At 44.5% G+C, this 23,441-nt stretch overlaps 1 protein-coding gene across 3 annotated transcripts in view; it reads left to right on the top strand.

The window, feature by feature from the left end:
• The window catches only part of lnx1 (ligand of numb-protein X 1), a 72,489-nt gene that overhangs the window by 46,238 nt on the left and 2,810 nt on the right, over nt 1-23,441 (top strand). For all 3 annotated transcript variants that reach the window (XM_023999300.2, XM_023999301.2, XM_023999302.2), the window contains 5 exons: nt 8,329-8,534; nt 9,273-9,674; nt 11,396-11,530; nt 15,711-15,888; nt 19,271-19,529. In XM_023999300.2, coding sequence (XP_023855068.1) covers nt 8,329-8,534; nt 9,273-9,674; nt 11,396-11,530; nt 15,711-15,888; nt 19,271-19,529 — 1,180 coding nt within the window. The remainder of the gene's footprint in view (nt 1-8,328; nt 8,535-9,272; nt 9,675-11,395; nt 11,531-15,710; nt 15,889-19,270; nt 19,530-23,441) is intronic.

Here is a 23,441-nt window from a genome sequence, read left to right as displayed (position 1 = left end):
CCACAAGCTTCCCACAGTAAGTTGGGAGACGTCTTGGCCCATTCCTCCTGACAGAGCTGGTGTAACTGAATCAGGTTGTAGGCCTCCTTGCTCGCACACGCTTTTTCAGTTCTGCCCACAAATTTTTCTATAGGATTGAGGTCAGGGCTTTGTGATGGCCACTCCAATACCTTGACTTTGTTGTCCTTAAGCCATTTTGCCACAACTTTGGAAGTATGCTTGGGGTCATTGTCCATTTGGAAGACCCATTTGTGACCAAGCTTTTACTTCCTGACTGATGTCTGAGATGTTCCTTCAATATATCCACATAATTTATCCTTCCTCATGATGCCATCTATTTTGTGAAGTGCACCAGTCCCTCCTGCAGCAAAGCACCCCCACAACATGATGCTGCCACCCCCTGCTTCACGGTTGGGATGATGTTCTTCAGCTTGCAAGCCTCCCCCTTTTACCTCCAAACATAACGATGGTCATTATGGCCAAACAGTTCTATTTTTGTTTCATCAGACCTAAGGACATTTCTCCAAAAGTACAATCTTTGTCCCCATGTGCAGTTGCAAACCATAGTCTGGCTTTATGGCGGTTTGGGTCAGTGGCTTCTTCCTTGCTGAGCGGCCTTTCAGATTATGTCGATATAGACTCTTTTTACTGTGGATATAGATACTTTTTGTACCGGTTTCCTCCAGCATCTACACAAGTTCCTTTGCTGTTGTTCTGGGATTGATTTGCACTTTTCGCACCACAGTACGTTCATCTCTAGGAGACAGAACGCGTCTCCTTCCTGAGCGGTATGACGGCTGCGTGGTCCCATGGTGTTTATACTTGCGTACTATTGTTTGTACAGATGAACGTGGTACCTTCAGGCATTTGGAAATTGCTCCCAAGGATGAACCAGACTTGTTTTCTTCTGATTTCCCCATGATGTCAAGCAAAAAGGCACTGAGTGTAACGCTCGTCCTCCTCCTCGTCTGAGGATGAGCAAGGATCGGACCAAAATGCAGCGTGGGTTGAATACATAATAATTTTAATAATATAACAACGAGAACGAAAATACACTTGAACAAACTACAAAATAATAAACGACGTTAACAGACCTGAACTTGAGAACACATAAAACAATGAACGCACGAACAGGAACAAACGAACAAACAAACGAACGAAACGAAACGAAACAGTACCGTGTGGTGAACAAACACAGACACAGCAACAATCACCCACAAACAAACAGTGAGAACAGCCTACCTTAATATGGTTCTCAATCAGAGGAAACTTAAAACACCTGCCCCTGATTGAGAACCATATCAGGCTAATTGAACATGAACCCAACATAGAAACACATAACATAGAATGCCCACCCAGCTCACGTCCTGACCAATTAAACAAAGACAAAAACTAAGGAAATAAGGTCAGGAACGTGACACTGAGTTTGAAGGCAGGCCTTGAAATACATGCACAGGTAGACCTCCAATTGACACAAAATATGTCAATTAGCCCAATTAGCCTATCAGAAGCTAAAGCCATGACATAATTTTCGGGAATTTTCCAAGCTGTTTAAAGGCACAGTCAACTTAGTGTATGTAAACTTCTAACCCACTGGAATTGTGATACAGTGAATTATAAGTGAAATAATCTGTCTGTAAACAATTGTTGGAAAAATTACTTGTGTCATGCACAAAGTAAATGTCCTAACCGACTTGCCAAAACTATAGTTTGTTAACAAGAACTTTGTGGAGGTGTTGAAAAACGAGTTTTAATGACTCCAACCTAAATCTATTTAAACTTCCGACTTCAACTGTTGATGGTAGCAGGGTGAACAGGCCGTGGTTCGGGTGGCTGAGGTCCTTGGTGATCTTGTTTTCCTTCCTGTGACACCGGGTGCTGTAAATGTCCTCGAGGGCTGTAAATGTCCCAGTGATGCATTGGGCTGACCGCACCCCCTCTGGAGAGCCCTGCAGTTGCGGGCAGTGCAGGTTCTGTACAGCCCAACAGAATGCTCTTGATGGTGCAGCGCCAAGGCGTAGACCTTACAGTGAAATGCTTACTTACAGGCTCTAACCAATAGTGCAAAAAATGTATTAGGTGAACAATAGGTAAGTAAAGAAATAAAACAACAGTAAAAAGACAGGCTATATACAGTAGCGAGGCTATAAAAGTAGCGAGGTTACATACAGACACCGGTTAGTCAGGCTGATTGAGGTCAGGCTGATTGAGGTACTATGTACATGTAGATATGGTTAAAGTGATTATGCATATATGATGAACAGAGAGTAGCAGTAGCGTAAAAGAGTGGATGGTGGGTGGCGGGACACAATGCAGACAGCCCGGTTAGCCAATGTGCGGGAGTACTGGTTGGTTGGCCCAATTGAGGTAGTATGTACATATGTAAATGAATGTATAGTTAAAGTGACTATGCATATATGATAAACAGAGAGTAGCAGCAGCGTAAAAATAGGTGTTGGGGGGGTCACACAATGCAAATAGTCCGGGTAGCCATTTGATTACCTGTTCAGGAGTCTTATGGCTTGGGGGTAAAAATTGTTGAGAAGCCTTTTTGTCCTAGACTTGGCACTCTGGTACCGCATTCCATGCGGTAGTAGAGAGAACAGTCTATGACTGGGGTGGCTGGGGTCTTTGACAATTTTTAGGGCCTTCCTCTGACACCGCCTGGTGTAGAGGTCCTGAATGGCAGACAGCTTAGCCCCAGTGATGTACTAGGCCAAACGCATTACTCTCTGTAGTGCCTTGCGGTCAGAGGCCGAGCAATTGCCGTACCAGGCAGTGATGCAACCAGTCAGGATGCTCTCGATGTTGCAGCTGTAGAACCTTTTGAGGATCTCAGGACCCATGCCAAATCTTTTTAGTTTCCTGAGGGGGAATAGGCTTTGTCGTTGGAGTCGTGCCTGGCCATGCAGTCATGGGTGAACAGGGAGTACAGGAGGGGCTGAGCACGTACCCCTGGGGAGCTCCAGTGTTGAGGATCAGCGTGGCAGATGTGTTGCTACCTACCCTCACCACCTGGGGGCGGCCGTCAGGAAGTTCAGGATCCAGTTGCAGAGGAAGGTATTTAGTCCCAGGATCCTTAGCTTAGTGCTGAGCTTTGAGGGTACTCTGGTGTTGAACTCTGAGCTGTCGTCAATAAATAGCATTCTCACATAAGTGTTCCTTTTGTCCAGGTGGGAAAGGGCAGTGTGGAGTGCAATAGAGATTGCATTATCTGTGGATCTGTTAGGGTGGTATGCAAATTGGAGTGGGTCTAGGGTTTCTGGGATAATGGTGTTGATGTGAGCCATGACCAGACTTTCAAAGCACTTCATGGCAACGGACGTGAGTGCTACGGGTCTGTAGTCATTTCGGCAGGTTGCCTTTGTGTTCTTGGGCACAGGGACAATGGTGGTCTGCTTGAAGCATGTTGGAATTACAGAGTCAATCAGGGACATGTTGAAAATGTCAGTGAAGACACCTGCCAGTTGGTCAGCACATGCCCGGAGCACACGTCCTGGTAATCCGTCTGACCCTGCGGCCTTGTGTATGTTGACCTGTTTAAAGGTCTTATTCACACGTCGACTACGGAGAGCGTGATCACACAGTCGTCCGGAACAGCTCTCATGCATGCCTCAGTGTGGCTTTCCTCGAAGGGAGCATCGAAGTGATTTAGCTCGTCTGGTAGGCTCGTGTCACTGGGCAGCTCGCAGCTGTGCCTCCCTTTGTTGTCTGTAATAGTTTGCAAGCCCTGCCACTTAAGACGAGCGTCAGAGCTGGTGTAGTATGATTCAATCTTAACCCTGTATTGACGCTTTGCCTGTTTGATGATTCATCGCAGGGCATAGCAGGATTTCTTGTAAGCTTCCGGGTTAGAGTCCCGCACCATGAAAGCGGCAGCTCTACCCTTTAGCTCAGTGCGGATGTTGCCTGTAATCCATGGCTTCTGGTTGGGGTATGTACGTACAGTCACTGTGGGGATGACGTCCTCGATGCACTTATTGATGAAGCCAGTGACTGATGTGGTGTACTCCTCAATGCCATCGGATGAATCCCGGAACATGTTCCAGTCTGTGATAGCAAAACAGTCCTGTAGTTTAGCATCTGCTTCATCTGACCCCTTTTTTATAGACCGAGTCACTGGTGCTTCCTGCTTTAATTTTTGCTTGTAAGCAGGAATCAGGAGGATAGAGTTGTGGTCGGATTTACCAAATGGAGGGCGAGTGAGAGCTTTGTGCGCTTCTCTGTGTGTGGAGTACAGGTGATCTAAAAAAAAAATCCCTCTGGTTGCACATTTAACATGTTGATAGAAATTTGGTAGAACTGATTTCAGTTTCCCTTCATTAAAGTCTCCGGCCACTAGGAGCGCCACCTCTGGGTGAGTGGTTTCCTGTTTGCTTATTTCCTTATACAGCTGACTGAGTGCGGTCTTAGTGCCAGCACCTGTCGGTGGTGGTAAATAAACAGGCACGAAAAGTATAGCTGAAAACTCTCTAGGCAAGTAGTGTGGCCTGCAATTTATCACAATATACTCTACTTCAGGCGAGCAAAATCTAGAGACTTTCTTAGATTTCGTGCACCAGCTGTTGTTTACAAATATGCACAGACCGCCCCCCCTCGTCTTACCGGGGTGTACTGTTCTATCTTGCCGGTGCAGCGTATATCCCGCTAGCTGAATATCCATGTCGTCATTCAGCCATGATTCCGTGAAACATAAGATATTACAGTTTTTGATGTCCCGTTGGTAGGATATTCGTGATCGTACCTCGTCTAATTTATTGTCCAATGATTGCACGTTGGCAAGTAGTATTGACGATAACGGCAGCTTTCCCACTTGCCTTCTACGGGTCCTGACCAGGCAGCCGGCTCTTTGTCCTCTGTACCTGCGTCGCTTCCTCTTGCAAATAACGGGGATGTCGGCCCTGTTGGGTGCTTGGTGAATGTCCTCAGCGTCCTCCTTGTTGTAGAAAGAAACTTTGTCTAATCCGAGGTGAGTGATCGCTGTCCCGATACCCAGAAGCTCTTTTTTGCCGTAAGACACGGTTGCAGAAACATTATTTACAAAATAAGTTACAAATAACGTGAAAAAAAACACATAATAGCACAATTGGTTGGGCGCCCGTAAAACTGTTGCCATTTATTCCAGGCGCAATTTTATTCCCCATTTTATTGATGCAGTGTTTATTGCAGAGGCATTTAGAATCCATTTCAGATGGATGCAGCATACAGGACGACCCTGGAGAATGAGAGGGATGGACAGAGCCATGAACAGTAGAATGTAGAGGAGGAGGAGAAAGTGGAGGATGAACCATGATGTTCATGATGGTGATGATGAGGACCATTGGGCTGTGAGTCAGAGAGAGAGAGAGAGAGAGAGAGAGAGAGAGAGAGAGAGAGAGAAGGATCAGAGACCGTATTATTCTCTAAGGCCGTCGTTGAGGAGGCTGTGAGAATAGATTAAATATTCATAGAATCCCTCTGGAGAAAGAAGAAGGGGGAGAGAGAGAGAGAGAGAGAGGGGGGGGGGGGGGGGGGGGGAGTTAGTGTTTTGGGAAAGAGAAAGAAGGAGAGAGAAAGAGGGGGAGGGAGAGAGAAAGAGGGGGAGATAGAGAGAGACAGGGGGAGAGAGATAGGGGAGGGAGAGAGAAAGAGGGGGGAGAGAGAGTGAGGTTATATAACCGGCATAGGTCTGTGTGTTAATGTGCTCTACTCCCTGGAAGCAATCTGCGGTGATGAAGAGAAAATATTGACTTTGGAAGGGAGAAATTGCAGTGTGAGTAGAACTAGGGACTGGGGCTATGGAACAAGTGAGATAGGGGGAGAGAGTGGGCCAGAGAGAGAGAAAGATGGAGAGAATGAGCAGGGAGGGAGAGATAGAACCACTGATAGGTACAGAGCGATATAGATAGTGTATATAGAACACATTGTCCGAGGTAGCTGTGAGCTGGTTAGCTCTTGGCCCAGACTGTTGGCAGTATTGAACGGACACATACCAGTCCCTGCCTCCCCTATCTAATTGTCCAGTCAGGGTGTGTCTGCTACTCAGAGCTGGGAAACAGAGAGGACAACATACAGGAACAACTCTGTGTGGGAGAGGCTGAAGTTAGACCATCCCTTTGGTGACAGTGGTATTACTTTCACTCTTACACCTGGAAGCTGACACTGTGTGTTTGTGTGAAAGTGCATGGGTGCGTATGTGTGTGTACCATATGAGGTTGTGGTTGTGTATTTGTGAGAATCTTAGATCTAATTTATGTGCCTGTACAGTCACTGTGTATCTGTGCAAACCCTGTGTAAAAGTGTGTGTGATGTTCTATCCACCCAAGCAATAACCTTGTAGACAATTAAATGTGAGGCTTTTCCCAAGCTTACTTGGTACAGATGTGACTAATGATACAAACATAAGAAAGGATGATCAGCCAAGTGGATTCTCCCTTTCGGCTTGTAAAGCTTGTATTTGTAACCTGAGGGAGTCGAGAGCTGCTTCAACACCAAACCTCTCTACACAGTCTCTCTGGCTTCCTCGCTCTCTTCTCTTGTTTGCTTCCTCTCGCTCTCTCGCTCTCTATATATATATCTGTCTCTCTCTCTCTCTATATATATATACACTGCTCAAAAAAATAAAGGGAACACTTAAACAACACAATGTAACTCCAAGTCAATCACACTTCTGTGAAATCAAACTGTCCACTTAGGAAGCAACACTGATTGACAATACATTTCACATGCTGTTGTGCAAATGGAATAGACAAAAGGTGGAAATTATAGGCAATTAGCAAGACACCCCCAATTAAAGGAGTGGTTCTGCAGGTGGTGACACAGACCACTTCTCAGTTCCTATGCTTCCTGGCTGGTGTTTTGGTCACTTTTGAATGCTGGCGGTGCTTTCACTCTAGTGATAGCGTGAGACAGAGTCTACAACCCCACACAAAGTGGCTCAGGTAGTGCAGCTCATCCAGGATGGCACATCAATGCGAACTGTGGCAAGAAGTTTTGCTGTGTCTGTCAGTGTAGTGTCCAGAGCATGGAGGCGCTACCAGGAGACAGGCCAGTACATCAGGAGACGTGGAGGAGGCCGTAGGAGGCAACAACCCAGCAACAGGACGCTACACGCGCGCCTTTGTGCAAGGAGGAGCACTGCCAGAGCCCTGCAAAATGACCTCCAGCAGGCCACAAATGTGCATGTGTTCTGCTCAAACGGTCAGAAACAGACTCCATGAGGGTGGTATGAGGGCCCGACGTCCACACGTGGGGTTGTGCTTACAGCCCAACACCGTGCAGGACGTTTGGCAAATTCACCACTGCGCCCTGTGCTTCTTCACAGATGAAAGCAGGTTCACCACTGAGCATGTGACAGAACGTGACAGAGTCTGGAGACGCCGTGGAGAATGTTCTGGCTGCCTGCAACATCCTCCAGCATGACCGGTTTGGCGTGGTCAGTCATGGTGTGGGGTGCATTTCTTTGGGGGCCGCACAGCCCTCCATGTGCTCGCCAGAGGTAGCCCTGACTGCCATTAGGTACCGAGATGAGATCCTCAGACCCTTGTGAGACCATATGCTGGTGCGGTTGGCCCTGGTTCCTCTAATGCAAGACAATGCTAGACCTCATGTGGCTGGAGTGTGTCACGATTCCTGCAAGAGGAAGGCATGATGCTATGGACTGGCCCCGCCGTTCCCCAGACCTGAATCCAATTGAGCACATCTGGGACATATGTCTCGCTCCATCCACCAATGCCACGTTGCAGCAACAGACTGTCAGGAGTTGGCGGATGCTTTAGTCCAGGTCTGGGAGGAGATCCCTCAGAGACCATCCGCCACCTCATCAGAGCATGCCCAGGCGTTGTAGGGAGGTCATACAGGCACGTGGAGCCACACACACTACTGAGCCCTCATTTTGACTTGTTTTAAGGACATTACATCAAAGTTGGATCAGCCTGTAGTGTGGTTTTCCACTTTATTTTGAGTGTGACCTCCAAATCCAGACCTCCATGGGTTGCTAAATTTGATTTCCATTGATAATTTTGTGTGATTTTGTTGTCAGCACATTCAACTATGTTAAAGAAAAAAGTATTTATAAGAATATTTCATTTATTCAGATCTAGGATGTGTTATTTTAGTGTTCCCTTTATTTTTTTGAGCAGTGTATATATATCTGTCTCTCTCTCTCTCTCTCTGTTGGCCTTGCACTGCGTCTTTGGGGATTTCCTTCTCTCATAGAAATCAGAGTATCACACTCTCTCTCTCTCTCTCTCTCTCTCTCTTCTCTCTCTCTATTTACCTCCTTCACTCTCTCTCTCTCTCTCTCTCTCTCTCTCTCTCTCTCTCCATTTACCTCCTTCACTCTCTCAGTGCTGGCTCTACCGCAGCTCCATCACTTGATCCCTGATGGTGAGGTTACCAGTATTAAGATCAACCGTGAGCCCTCGGAGCCCCTGGCCATCAGCATTGTGGGGGGTAACGAGACTCCCCTGGTGCGTATCCTCATCCAGGACATCTACAGGGAGGGGGTTATCGCCCGGGATGGACGCCTGCTGCCCGGGGACATTATCCTCAAGGTCAGTGTGTGTTTTTGTTTGGAGTACGGTGGAGTACTACTCGCCATGTATGTGACTGTATGTATTGTGTATTGTGTTCGAATTTGAATTACATCACAGCTATAGACCTAACATATTAATTCCAAAATGCTATAAATCAATTTTCAGAAAGGTTGGCAAATAAGCTTTTATTGTTTAAAGAAATGATGAAAGAGATTGGTGTGTTTTTTCACTATCTAATCATTGGCATTGGGTTGTTCAATGACAGCCATGCATTTGTTTAAAATCTATCACTTGATGGTTTCATATTCAGAGAGACAAATAATCATGTTTATTTGCAAAATGCTACATACTGTATTCGCCTAACTCTCAGAGAAATAAGTAGTACAGCTAGGTTTTACATAGTCAAATGTAAGAAATAACTACATTTTTGATATTATATATTTTTTTAAATATTCAATATAGTAATATGAGATCTGTAGTGAGACAAACTCATATCAAATATACAGGGCACAAATACTCCATTCTAGCTAAACAGCGTTTGGCAAAAAAAATAAAAAATCTATTAATAAAAAAATCTCAAAACAGCAATATTTAACATAGCCATGAACATACCCATAAGCAATCATTTCTGATGAAAAAACACAAATGTGAACAATTTGTGGATACAACGTTTTTGGAAATAAACTCTTCAATATAACCTGCAATATAATCTGAGACTTAACTCCACCTTTACATATCTCTCCCGCTCATCTTCAGGTGAACGGCATAGACATCAGCAATGTTCCCCACTGCTACGCCCTGGCCACCCTCAAACAGCCCTGCCAGCTGCTGCGACTCACAGTGCTGAGAGAGCAGCGTCACCGCTACCGTTCGCACCCCCACGATGCGGCCGGTGGCTACCTGCCTCACGGCCTCTCCCACGGCCATCCCCTGAGGGACGACAGCATCCATGTGGTCCTGGCTAAGAGCACCCCAGAGGAGCAGCTGGGCATCAAGCTGGTGAGACGACCAGAGGGACATGGCGTCTTCATCTTCCACCTGCTGGAGGGCGGCCTGGCGGCACACGACGGGCAACTCAGCGTCAACGACCGCGTCCTCGCCATCAACGGACACGACCTGCGCTACGGAGCGCCTGAACACGCCGCTTTACTCATCCAGGTCAGTCTGCAGGGGTCAGGGGTAAGGGAGCATTGGTTGGTTGTCGTTTACAATTCTTGGTAATGGTGTGTGTCTGGTAGTGTGCTTGGTATGTTTCTTGGCTCTGGGTTCCTGGTATAGTATCACTATTAGTGGAGTGTGGTTCTGGTAAATTGCACTCTGTTGGCTGGCTTTGACCCCGTCCATTGCGGTTAATTGTGGTTAATTGTGGTGTGTCTGTGGTCGACTGGGTGCTGCTCTGCTGCTTGGCTGAGGCACTGCTTCCTGGTGGATGCTGGGTAATTGCGGTGGTGTGTTTCTGGTTGACTGTGGGATGTAGTTGTGCTCTCTGGGTTCTTATCTGAGGAGACTGGCTGGCTCTTGAGGGTCTCTGAGGACTCAACATGGCTGCTCACATCAGGCTGTTTCTGTCAGATATTAAGAACTGGCGGGAAACCAATTAAATGAGTCCAATTAAGGCAATTACAAGCTGGACTGGGTAATTTAGGAGTCAGCTCTGCTCCACAGAGAACACAGGCACTCTCAAAAGAGCAACTCTGAAGGCTGAGCTGCTGCGTGTGTGTGCGCTTGAATGTGTAATATGCGCGCGTGTGTGCGCATGCGCCTGTGAGTGTGTGCAAGTTCATACGAGTGAATGAGGGAGTGAATGAGGGAGTGAGTGAGTCATTGTGTGAGTGGGTGGACAACACAGAGTAATAAAGAGACTGAGTGAAAGAAGCTGGAGGAAAAGGTTGTAGAGAGGGGAGACATACAGACGAGTAAGAAAAATGAGGAGTTTAAAGTTGGAAAAGGGGTAGTGAGAGAAGGAGGGCTGCAGAAAGACTGCAGTGTTCTTAGAGACCGAAGAGAAAATGACCTGACTACTAATCTATGATCTATGGAGCAGCTCTGTCTCAGCAGGATGGGGTTCTAATGGGAGGATAAGAGTGTCACACACACACACCATCCTGAACAGATTTACTCACATATACTGTAGACTACCCACTCCTGGGGGGTGTTAGAGTCACAGCCAGGCTGCTTCCTGAAGAAAGTAAAGGGTGAAATGGACATGTGTGTGTGTGTGTGTGTGTGTGTGAGTGAGTGAGAGTGATTTGTAACAGAGCATCTGTTTATTATGTGGATTAACCTATCGGGGGTAATAAAATGTTTGATATATTTTACTGCCTGGCCAAGCTCTCTGTGGGGGATTCCTTCCCTAGAGCTCTCTTCAGGGGGTGGTAGGAGAGGGTAGAGAATGTCAACAGGAAATAGCTCATACTCTACCCCCAACACAGCATCTGGGAAGAGCAAGATGGGCCTGTTTGAACAGCTATGCACTCTTAGAGAAAAGGGTTCTAAAAGGTTTCTTCGGCTGTCACCATAGGAGCACCATTTTTGGTTCAGGTAAAAACATTTTTGGTTCCAGGTAGAACCCTCTGTGGAAAGGGTTCTACATGGAACCCCAAAAAGGGTTCTTCAAATGGATCTCCTATGGGGACAGCCAAATAACCCTTTTAGGTTCTAGATACAGTAGCAGTGTATTTTCTGTGTCTGGGTCTAGTTACGTGGCAGTGAGAGTTGTTTTTAAGGACTTGTCTGGATCAACTTTACTGAAGCTGTGTTCAGTGAGTTTCTATGAGAGCTTAACCATGATATTCTTTTTGAGTTTGCTCTTCTTAATGCATTGCTCTGTGTGTCTGTCTGGGTCTGAGCTTGGTTGTCTATCTGGTTGTCTCCTGTAGGCAAGTGAGGAGCGGGTCCACTTCATTGTTTCTCGTCAGATCTGTCTGCCTAACCCTGACATCCTGCAGGAGGCTCCATGGGGCATGGAAGGCCCCCCACCATACTCTCCGGTGGACATGGAACACACGCTACTGGTGAGCAATGCATGACGTATGTACGAGCATATGCACACAGACACACACACAAACAAACACAAATACGCCAGACACTGCTTTGATTGAGGAGCTTTTCTTCAGGTTGGACACACACGTTCACGTGCTGTACGTAGGGCTCTATTCAACATCAGCGTTACACCGGGATTTAAATTTAAAGGCAATGTCCCCGCTTTAGCAGAGACTGCGTTCACTGTAAACGCTGCAGATGTCGGCTCAATCAGAAATGACCTTTACATTTCTATTACGCAATCAGTAACGCTTCAGCAACACAGATTGCATAGAGCCCTTATACACACACACGCACATTTCGCTACACTCGCATTAACATCTGCTAACCATGTGTGTGTGACCAATAACATTTGATTTGATTTGACACACACACACACACACACAAAAAAACAGACTTTGTTTTCCTGCCTCTTCTTCTCATGCTAAATATTACATTTTATGTGAAAATGATCCTGAGCCGTGTTATTCCTCCATCAAAGAGGAGTGTGTCATCCCGAGTTGTGTCAGAGTGTTCCGCTCCTCTCAGAGAGCCATTACGCCGTCCGGAGCAGCCGCCTCTCTCTCTCTCTCTCTCTCTCTTTCTCTCTCTCTCTTTCTCTCTCTGAGCTTATTATCCCTGAAGAAAACATCGCCACCAACCTACAGGATTCACACCCCCTCCACTGACACGCTAAAACAGGATTTTCTCCAACTCATTATTGGAGCTGACAACTTCCCTTATTCTAATAATGATTAACTTCACAGCTCTCACCTCACGTTCTAGATTTGAAGTTGTAATTCTCACAGACACACTGTTAAAAGTAGAGAATGTGTGACGGCGGAATCGTACCGTATTCTTCAGATAAAGACCTTGGCATCAAAGCTAGTAGAGAGAGAACGAGGCTGTAATAAGAAGAACCCCGCAGCGAAAGCAGGGAGCAACAATAACAATGTATTATTGTTCTGAGATAAGCCCAGTCACCTCCAGCAGGACTATAGATCATATTTAGACTAAATCTCACCAGGCCTTTATATTGTGTTTTAATATTGAAACACAGTAACGAAGTTGGCTCCTACTGGATGTGTGTGTGTGTCTGTTGTAGGCGCTCTAGGGCCGTCAGCCATCCTAGTTTTACTGGAAGAAAAACAGGACCGTACACTCCTTTAATCTGAACACAGGCGCATTCACAGAGATATACAATTACAACTACAGAAACAGACATATACGCACACACACACACACTCTTACATCATACACCCATTTATGCCTTGCACACGCATACACCACCGCGTGCAGTACTGGTCAGTGCTTGTGACAGCTGTGGTTAGTGTAGTGTCCTGGGGTAGTCATGGCACGTGACTTGAGGGTCAGAAATGTGTGAGTGCAGCACATTAGAGAAGCAGCACAGGCCACATCACATCAACCCCAATGTGTCCATGTTTTACTTACACTACTCTACTCTCCCTGATTCACACACGTACACTCACATACACACTTTGTACAGTACAGATGCCGGATCTTCATTTTTTTCACTGTTTTGTCGCATAAAAAATGTCCTGCGAATCGAGAAATTCTAATGAGCCTGGTGATTTCGACACCTTCACTGAAAACCTGCAGTTCTCTTTCTTTCTATGCCGGAGCAGTCTTGTCAGTTGGACCAGTGCCAGCTATCAAAATCATCCAATCACTCTCGCGCGCACAAAACACTAAAAGCACCAGACAGAATATGAATAAATGTCGTACTGCTACTGTAGGCCTATATGTCCTGTTACTGCAATATTCAAATGTACAAAAATGTATCTAAAATGCAACCGTACAGATCAACAACCCTCGTTTTATATAGCTTAATAACACAAGATAGACATTGGTCTCCACTACGACACAGGACAAGTGTCAAGTGTGTCCAAAATGCAGCCGTACAGTAGGCTGCTACACCTAAACTATACTCTACTCTAGCCTATCAAAACACGAGTTTCCATTCATACAAAGTGTTAGGTAAATTGCCACAGTAGATTTGCCGTGGTAAATGAGGAAATACTTGATTTCTATTGTATAGAATGCTTGTCAAATAGATAAATCGCCCGTAGACTGTTCAAAAAGTTGTTCCGATGATAAGACGAACCAGAGGCCGAACATATCTTGAAAGACTTTGGTTGCAAGCAGGACTAAGGTAACACCAACGTTATATTTTAGGGAGCGGTAATGAGGTGACCAATAATGGTTGCAATTGAGTTCAGCTGTGCAGGTGAATTTAGCACGTATTGATGGTTTAATGAGACATCAGCTGGCGATAACCTAGTGCCATCGATGGTTGCAATAGGCCTCTTGTTATTTGATTAATGTTGCTTTCACGTGCTAGTCGGAACAAGGAACGTGGCATATATTCCAATACATTCTGTAGGCTAACCTGTGGCCCATCAGCTGATTTACAGGCCTACTGTAAAACAATACATTTTCCTCCAGTGTGGATGCCCGCCCACGTTGTATAGTAAGGCTATGTATACTGAACAAAAATATAAACGCAACAAAAAGTAAAGTGTTGGTCCCATGTTTCATGAGCTAAACTAAAAGATCTCTGAAATTTTCCATACACACAAAAAGCTTATTTCTCCCCCCAAAAATTGCACAAAAGGATTTGTTTGCATCCCTGTTAGTGAGCTTTTTGACGCCGGATTCAAAACTTCAAGTTTTTCAATTTAAATTATTATACAAAATTCTTGCAAACAATATAATGTAATATATATTGGGGATACGCTCATCCTAGCTCTACAGATTTCACTGCAAAGAGACAGAATCATTAGATCACTTGTTTTGATGCTGCGTATATGTACTGTAGCTTGTTCTTGGTTGCAGGTTCAGGAATGGCTGAAGAGTTGCAACATTTACTTAGAGCTAACTCCGCAAATAGCACTGCTGGCTGATTGGAAAAGTCACAGTCAAACGATGAATAATATAATACTCTTAGGAAAAAAATGTATCTTTAATTTACAATATGAAGAAACTATGAGAACAGAAAGGTTCAGGACTTTTTGTGAAACAGCACAGTGGAGAAATATATGGCAGCTAGAAATCAAAACTGGATGGTCTTCAGAGATGGGAGGGGACAAAAAACAAACAAAAGATAACTAATGTATAATATACTGTGTCTGTAAAATGTATATAGTATGTATAAGCTGGAAGTAGAAGCCTAAGTGTTGTCCTTTAGTTTACTCCAATTAGGGGAGGGGTGGTCGGGTTAGGGGAAAATATTAAAATAATATTAAAATTAAAAGAATATATATATTTACCAAAAAAGATATATGGCATTTGGAAATGATGCAGACAATTACATTGATAGAAGCCACAATCTATGCTGAACAAAAAATATAAACGCAACATGTAAAGTGTTGGTCCCATGTTTCATGAGTTGAAATTAAAAATCCCAGAAATTTTCCATATGCACAAAAAGCTTATTTCTCTCAGATTTTGTGCACAAATGTGTTTACCTTCCTGTTAATGAGCATTTCTCATTTGCCAAGATAATCCATCCCCTGACAGGTGTGACATATCAAGAAGAGAGACACCTCACCTCTTTAAGGAATACCTAGGATAGGATAAAGTAATCCTTCTAACCCCCCCCCCCCCCTTAAAAGAGTTAGATGCACTATTGTAAAGTGGTTGTTCCACTGGATATCATAAGGTGAATGCACCAACTTGTAAGTCGCTCTGGATAAGAGCGTCTGCTAAATGACTTAAATGTAAATGTAAATGTAAGAAGCTGATTAAACAGCATGATCATTACACAGGTGCACCTTGAGCTGGGGACAATAAAAGGCCACTTTAAAACCCTTAAAACATTATTATAATAATACAATAAAAAAACAGCGCTTTCAGCTGCCCCTGGTTGTGATTTTTAAATATGTAATATTTTCCTCCTTCAATGAAATGGGTCAAATTAAGATCCGACATCTGTACATACACTCTCTCGCTTCCACAAACCACAACTATTCTAAATAATCCTGAACATCAAACACTGTACTTAGCCTTACACACTAAACTTCAACGCTTAAAACACAAGAAAACACATTCGGCAGAAACAAACAACACAATAAACACTATATAGTGAATACACATCTATTTCAATGTAACCATTCAACACATTTCTCACGTTGCACCACTCCCCTCTTACAGGACTCATGTGAGAAGCCGGCGTGTTATGAGAAGACGGTGACGCTGTCCAAGGAGCCCCATCACTCCCTGGGGATGACGGTAGCAGGGGGTATGTCCTCCCGCGGCTGGGATCTCCCGGTCTACGTCACTAACGTGGACCCCAACGGAGTAGTGGGACAGGAGGGATCCATCCGCAAAGGTACAGCCTGGTGACAAACCTTCTACTGTACAACACACACAGTCTCTCACACACACACTCCAACAGTCCCACACACACCCACAGAGTCCACCACACACTCGCACAATACACACTCACACACTCTCACTCAGTCATATGGTAGATTAAAATCCAATGTTCCGGGAAGGGAGTTTAGCTCATATTTCCTTGAATTGCTCCAATATTGGCATGATAGTTTAGTTTCTCTGTTCCGTGCAGTCCCTGCTGGTCACCACGATTCCAGAGTTGGTACTGCAGACGGGCTTCATCTGTCATGAGTTGTGTGTGTGTGACTTGTCCCTTGTGTAGAACAGACTGATTGAGATAAACAGTCAGACTCGTGCTTAATTACCAAGGTTATTTATCCAACAGGAAACACAGGGGTAGTGCTGCGGATCAGGGCTCGCCAAATTGAGTCTAACACACATACACGCACCTCAAATTTGATTAAGTAAGTTCCAGAGGAAGTGACAGGTTGCACTTTATCAGCTCATTATACAAAATCAGTCAGCTCTGAAATAGACAAACAGACGCACTCCCAAAATGATTGGATACACTTGTGGCAGGCCTGTTATGGCTACGTACTGCAGTGTGTGAAAGTATAGTTGTGTTTCCGGGTGTGTGGGATGTCAGAACATCTGAGGGAGCTCTCTGTGCAGGGCCAGACATCAAAGGGCAGTGGAGGCATTTAAACCCAGAACCTGCTGCTGATCCTAGGGATCCGCCTCAGAAAACCACAGTACAGAGAGACCAGACAAGACTCCGCTCTACCTGTCTGTCTGTCTGAACACACATTCCCCTACATCTGTGTGTGTGTGACTAGCTAGGTTTCCATCCAATTGGTGACAGATTTTCATGCGAATATTCTAAAATCTGCATAAAGAAAATATGTGTACTTTCCTTGTTGCCGATAGAAAGTGCGTGATGACGTAGCGCACACAAAATGTACTTTTTCCACTTAAGTGTTCATGTACCGAATAAAAATCGATGTGTTTCCATCGCATTTGAATAAACTCTACAGAAACTGTTGCGTTAAATAGTGACTGTGCCTACTCTGGTCTTGACACGTGTGCTCTAGCAGCTAGCAGATACAGTGTGGGGAGGCTAGTCTACATGATGACATTGTTATTGATGAGAGCGAGAATATTTTTACTTGTCAAACGGCAGTCAAGCATTGTTCATCATGACACTAGAATAAGACCCTAGGTATTTACTGAAAAGCAGCATCAAAATCATCACACAGTGCACTTTCACCATCCTGTTTTTATTTAACCAGGCTAGTCAATTTAGAACAAATTCTTGCTTACAATGATGGCCTGGCATGATGAAAAAGGCCTCCTGTTGGGACGGGGGCTTATAAAAACAAAACAAAAAAACCCTGATGTAAGACAAAACAGACAACACAGACAGAAAACACTGGCAACAGCACAAATACAACAGCAAACAGACAATGGATGAGTGTGTGAGTGCAGGCAAACTGAAGTTGAACTGCTGCCACTTGTATAGGGCACAGTGTCATCCGCATACAAATGTATATCAGCTGTCTCAGTATGTCTCCCAATGTTGGTGATATAGTTCATAAACAACAGGGGTTCTAAAATGTATCCTTGCAGCACACCCACAACTCTACTGTGTCCGACTTACATCTGACAACACACTGGGTTCGATTTGACAGGTAGTTCACAAACCACTCCAGAGCATGACCCAACACACTTCTATCTCTGCACCAAGACGGTATGGTCCACAGTGTCAAACGCCTTTGACAAGTCTATGAATACAGATACACAATTCCGCTTCCTATCCAGGGTACATTTAACATCATTCAAAACCTTGTGAAGTTCATCATAACTTATTTCATCTGTAGTATACTTTCATCTGTAATAAACTGCATGCGTTCCCATAGTCGCAGTGGGAAGAGCACACACTAGGAGGGTGCTGACATGGCCATACTCGTATTCGTAATTGTATCCGTAAATTGACAGTTGATAGTTGGATCAGATGATACTTGTGATCGGAAAAAACGTAAATGTTTTACTATGCCTAAGTAGATGTTGGAAAAATACCTCCATGCACCTTATAGACCTTTATAAGCTACATATTAGGATCCGCAGTGTCTATGTGTCCTCAATATGCAGCGGGCAGACAAGTTTGCTATCTGTTAGAATGCACGTCGGCATTTCATATTTTTTTCCTTACCCTCGCCCCGCTTGTTAGATATTATGCACATTGATAGCTTGATAGAAAACGTCCTTGCTATTTGATTTATCATAGTAGCAGGTTACCAGGAGGCAGCAGAAGTCTGAATTATCACACCGAAACAGAGAAGCGAAAGTGATCGGGTGAAATTTTGATGCGAGTGGACATAGAAATACAGCTTCACTATATCTAATCAGAGCAGCAGATTCAACGTAGAGACTGCCCTTCTCTTTACAGACAGGAAAACTAGCCACTTGAGTTACTTAGAAAACGCAGCACCTCACTTGACTGACTAACATGAAAAAGATGCTTGCGTGCTGGCACCCTTATTACAAACAAATACTCTGATCATAATCGTATCCAGAAAATTGCCCATATCCGTTACAATACTCGTTTTGTCCGACTACTCGGCACACCTTTACCACACACCATATCATCGTGTGACTTCAAGTTCACTTCGATATGATGGTTATTATATAATTATTTGCGATTCCACCACCATTCACAGATAATCCATTTGACAGACAACCAAAAGATCCCACCATGTCAGACGAACAAATTATCTGTCGCCATTCATCAAATTGTACTGAAACGACCGGTTTCCATCTCAGCCGTCGTGATTTCTCTTTTACAGTATGACTTTACTCGCATAAAAACTGTGGATGGAAATGTGGTTTATGTGTGAGGAGAGTGAGGAAGTGTGTATGATATTCAGTGTGGTTATACCATGACCTTTATCAAAGGCCTGATTCTGAGAGTGTATTCCCATGCATATCAGTTATGTGAATATGTTTGTGTATACAGCTGTCTAAATAAGAATTATCCCAATTTCAACTGAGTGTATCTGCATAGTGCATCCTAATCAAAGGAGTGGATGTTGTCCTTTGAGTAAGCCTCCTCTCCAGATGGCAGCTGGCTGTGCAGAGCTGTACTGTCCAAGCCCACCTTGATTATCAGGGAGGTATTTCATGTGCAGGTGGCTCTTTGTTCCCACTGTTTTGTGTTCCTGCGGGAGGTGATTGAATATTCAAATAGGCAGACGTGACAAGTCCTTGTTCCTGGGAAGTTTTGCTTTTGAAAGATGTCAGAATGGACAGTAGTCGGGGCAACACTGTGCTGAGTGGCTGTGCTGAGTGGTACTGTGTTCTGTCCTCCCATCTCTATGCAGGTGACATCCTGCTGAATGTGAACGGGCTGGACCTGACAGGGGTGACGCGGGGCGAGGCTGTGGCCAACCTGAAGAACACCACCTCCCCTGTGGTGCTCAAGGTCCTGGAGATGAGGCCTCCAGAGGAAATCCAGCCAGAGTGCCCCTCGCCCCCCTGCCTCTCACCCTCGCCCACTGACAGCACCAAGCAGAGCCTCGCCACGCTGCCACACACCGATGACTACTCCCCATTGTGGGTGTCATGGCTGCAGTTGCCCAGGTGAGTAGCAGTACCCCACCAGCTAGCATCTCTCCTCCCTTCTCTGAAGAATGCTAATTATACACACTACACTCCAAGGTTTAGAACTCAGTCTGAACACGGTGGTACTGTTGCCCAGACACCAATAGCCACTTGTTTGACAGACCAACATACAGTGCCTTCAGAAAGTTTTTGTACCCCTTGACTTATTCCACAGTGTGTTGTGTTACAGCCTGAATAAAACATTTATTCAATTTTTCTCACAAGACCCCATAATGAAAAAAGGAAAATGTGTTTTTTGAAATGTTAGCAAATGTATTGAAAATTACATAAAGAAATGTATTCACTCCCCTTTGCTATGACACTCTAAATTGAGCTCAGGTGCATCCAATGACAACTTCATTGGAGTCCACCTGTGGCCAATTCAATAGTTTGAACATAATTTAGAAAGAAACACACCCATCTATATAAGGTCCCACAGTTGACAGTGCATGTCAGGATGCCCTGGTGACCGTTAGTACAGAGATAGTATTAAGGCGCAAGGCGAGACCCAGATGCAGACACAGGAGGCAGATGGTTGGAGTCTTACAATGTTTATTAATCCAAAGGGGTAGGCAAGGTAATGGTCGTGGACCGGCAAAAAAGTCAAAACCAGATCAGAGTCCAGGAGGTACAGAGTGGCAGACAGGCTCATGGTCAAGGCATGCAGAATGGTCAGGCAGGCGGGTACCAAGTCCAGAAACAGGCAAGGGTCCTCCGTGGCTGTTTCCGAAACCAAGCGTAGATGTGGACATGATTGAGGGCAGGAGAGAATGGGGTGAGACGGTGTGTGGAGAGATATATAGAATCAGTTGTATTTGTTTTTAAGGATATATACAGATGGTTCAAAGGAGCCAATCAGTGGTAGGGTGGGGGCAGGGGTGTATATCAGTGGCGGTCGGTGCCATTTCAGATGAGGGAGGACACATTTTCTTCATGAGCATGGCCTTATTTCTATTACAGTATGTTGGATGACTGTTATTCATATTCCATTCACCCAGTTAAATGTAACAGCGATAGGTTTAGGCTACTACATGATACTCAAATGTTCCCTATACCCATCATGAGGTTGCTACAACCTAGTCTATGAATGAACGTTTACAACGTAGGTGCACACAGGTCGAGAGACACATTTGGGTGTAATCATTAGTCCAACAGTTGCAAACGAGAGTTTCTATTGGACAAATTCAGTTATGTTTATCCCTGTTTTGTTCCGTTTGCTTCTGTTTAAGACAATTTTTTCAACAGAATCGGTGGAATGAGTACACCCCTGATCACGCGTAAACACAGTTCAGTTTCATAGCAGCCATGTTGTATTCCTTCTCGCATCTACGTTATACGCTCTCCTCCTTTCACCTCTTTCCGTTGGTTGTGGACTTCAATGCCCAAGACATCAGCTGTATGTGACCATGCGAAAAAACCTTTCCAAGCCAAACTGCTACACACAGCCTACATACTGTAGTTGTCACCATATTACCTAAAGTCAGGGTTGGGGAGAAAGGGATTACATGTAAGGGATTACATTCTTTTTACTGTAATCCGTTACCAGCTAAAATATTGTAATACAGATTCTTTTGAAAAATGATGATTACTTCAAGGATTACTATTAAATTCAGAAATGATATTTGCGATTTGAATGTCCTTGAGAAAACAGAAGTGACTCTCTCTCCATTTCTCTCTTGCTTCTCCTTCATTTAGGAAGAAATTAATTTGTTCAAAACTGTTCAACTATTTTCTTTCTCTCTCTTTGAGTCAACTACTCATCACATTTTATGCAGTGCTAGCTAGCTGTAGCTAGCTTTTACAAATCCTTTATTGAGAGTATTTTAACTTTTTGTATTGTTTGTTGGTTTGGCAATGCCACTGTCAGTCAGAGAAACATGCTGAGAAGGATTATTACCACAGCAAGCAAGGTACTTGGAGTCAAACAAACAGGCCTGGATGAGATTTTTAAGGTCAGGGCCCTCCGTAAGGCTCACAAAATCATTTTAGACCCAAGTCACCCCCTGTACCTGGACTTTGAATTACTCCCCTCTGGGCGCAGGTATAGGGCACCCCTCAGCAGGAAAAATAGAACGAGACAATCATTTGTGCCAGGTGTGATATCCCTCTTAAATAGCTCGGGCAAATGTTCCCATTGACCCCGTAAGGCCAGCAGGCTAGTCTTTTCTTCTTTTTAAAATTTAAAATTTAATTTTTATTTTATTTATTGGTGCGTGACTGTTATTGAAAGTTGTATTGTCAATCCTGTTTTGTATTTAACGCCACTTTAAATGTGTACATGACACTGCAACAAAATTTCCCCATGGGGACAATAAAGTAAGTAAGATTAATTCTGTGATCCTTTGATTGGGTGGACATGTCAGTTCATGCTGCAAGAGCTCTGATAGGTTTGAGGACGTCCTCCGGAAGTTGTCATAATTACTGTGTAGGTCTATGAAATGTGGTGAGGACCATGAGCCTCCTAGGTTTTGTATTGAAGTCAATGTACCCAGAGGAGGGCGAAAGCTAGATGTCCTCCGGCTACACCATGGTGCTACCCTACAGTGTTGTTGAGGCTACTGTAGACCTTCTTAGCAAAATAGTGTTTTGATCAATTATTTGTTGACGTGATTATATTTAGTATAGTTTTAACTAGGATAACTTTTTTAATGTTTTAAAATTAAAAAATGTATGAAATTCACAAAGGAGGTTGGTCCCTCCCCTTCCTCCTCTGAGGAGCCTCCACTGGTGTATATCCCAGATTTAAATGTTAGATTATGTAAGCGGTTAAATGATTATATGTCAGTGTATGCGGGCGAGTTGATGGCCATGATTATAGGTTTGAGATGGGTGGAGGAGGTGAAACCACTCAGTGTTGATCTGCTCTGATTCGGCTGCAGTGTTGAGTAGTAGTGTTACAACGGGCAGACCGGATAGGGGAGACTTGTTTGTGGAGATGATGGTGCTGTTAATGGGATTGGAGAGGATGGGAGTGGTGGTAAGCTTTTGCTGGGTTCAAGCCCATGTGGGTGTGGAGAGTAATGAGAAGGCCGATGTGGTGGCTAAGAGTGCTGTGAGGAGAGAGAGGGTAGATATTCAGGTCACACTGGGATGTAGGAGAGAGGAAGTTGTGTGGAGTAAGACGATGGTTTAAGCACACAGGTTTGAATGCCACATTGTGGATGATAGGGATACCTGAAACAGGTCTGTGTGATGAGTGTTTAGTGGAGGAAACGGTGGAGCATGCGTTTCTATTTCTATTTCTATGACGTAGATATGGAGAGTGTGTGAAAGGGTTAGAGAGGCTGGGCGGGGTTAGGGTTTAGGTGGTGCAGTGGCGGGGAGAGAAGTGGTATCTAGGGCTATGTTTTACTTTCTTAGAGGAACAGGGCTAATGAAGATCATTTCATGTAGGTAGGCCGTCACTGGCCTCACACTCCAGTACAGAAGATGGCGGTGTATGTACCTAAAAAGTTGGATGTGATCAACTAACCAAATCCCAAAGGTGAAGTGCACGTCAGAGCAGAAACTATACTATGAAGTCCAAGTAACTGTCCGTATATCTCTGAGAGAATTGTTATGAGGCATAGATTTGGGAAAGATCAACAGATCTCTACAGCACTTCACCAATCTGGGCTTTATGGGAGAGTGGCCAGACAAAAGCCACTCCTGAGAAAAAGGCACAACTGCACGCCTCAAGTTTGCAAAAAGGGACGTGAAAGACTCAGAGCATAAGGCAAAAGATGCTGTGGTCTGATGAGACAAAAATGTTATGCTTTGGCCTGAATGCAAAGCTCTATGTCTGGAGAAAACAAGACACAGCTCATCACCCGTCTAACACCATCCCTACTGTGAAGCATGGTGGTGGCAGCATCATGCTATGGGGATGCTTTTCAGCAACAGGGACTGGTA

The sequence above is a fragment of the Salvelinus sp. IW2-2015 genome, linkage group LG13 (genome assembly GCF_002910315.2).
Source record: "Salvelinus sp. IW2-2015 linkage group LG13, ASM291031v2, whole genome shotgun sequence".
Lineage (NCBI taxonomy): Eukaryota > Metazoa > Chordata > Actinopteri > Salmoniformes > Salmonidae > Salvelinus > Salvelinus sp. IW2-2015.
The sequence above is the reverse complement of the archived record's forward strand: the minus strand, read 5'-3'. Positions and strand labels throughout refer to the sequence as shown.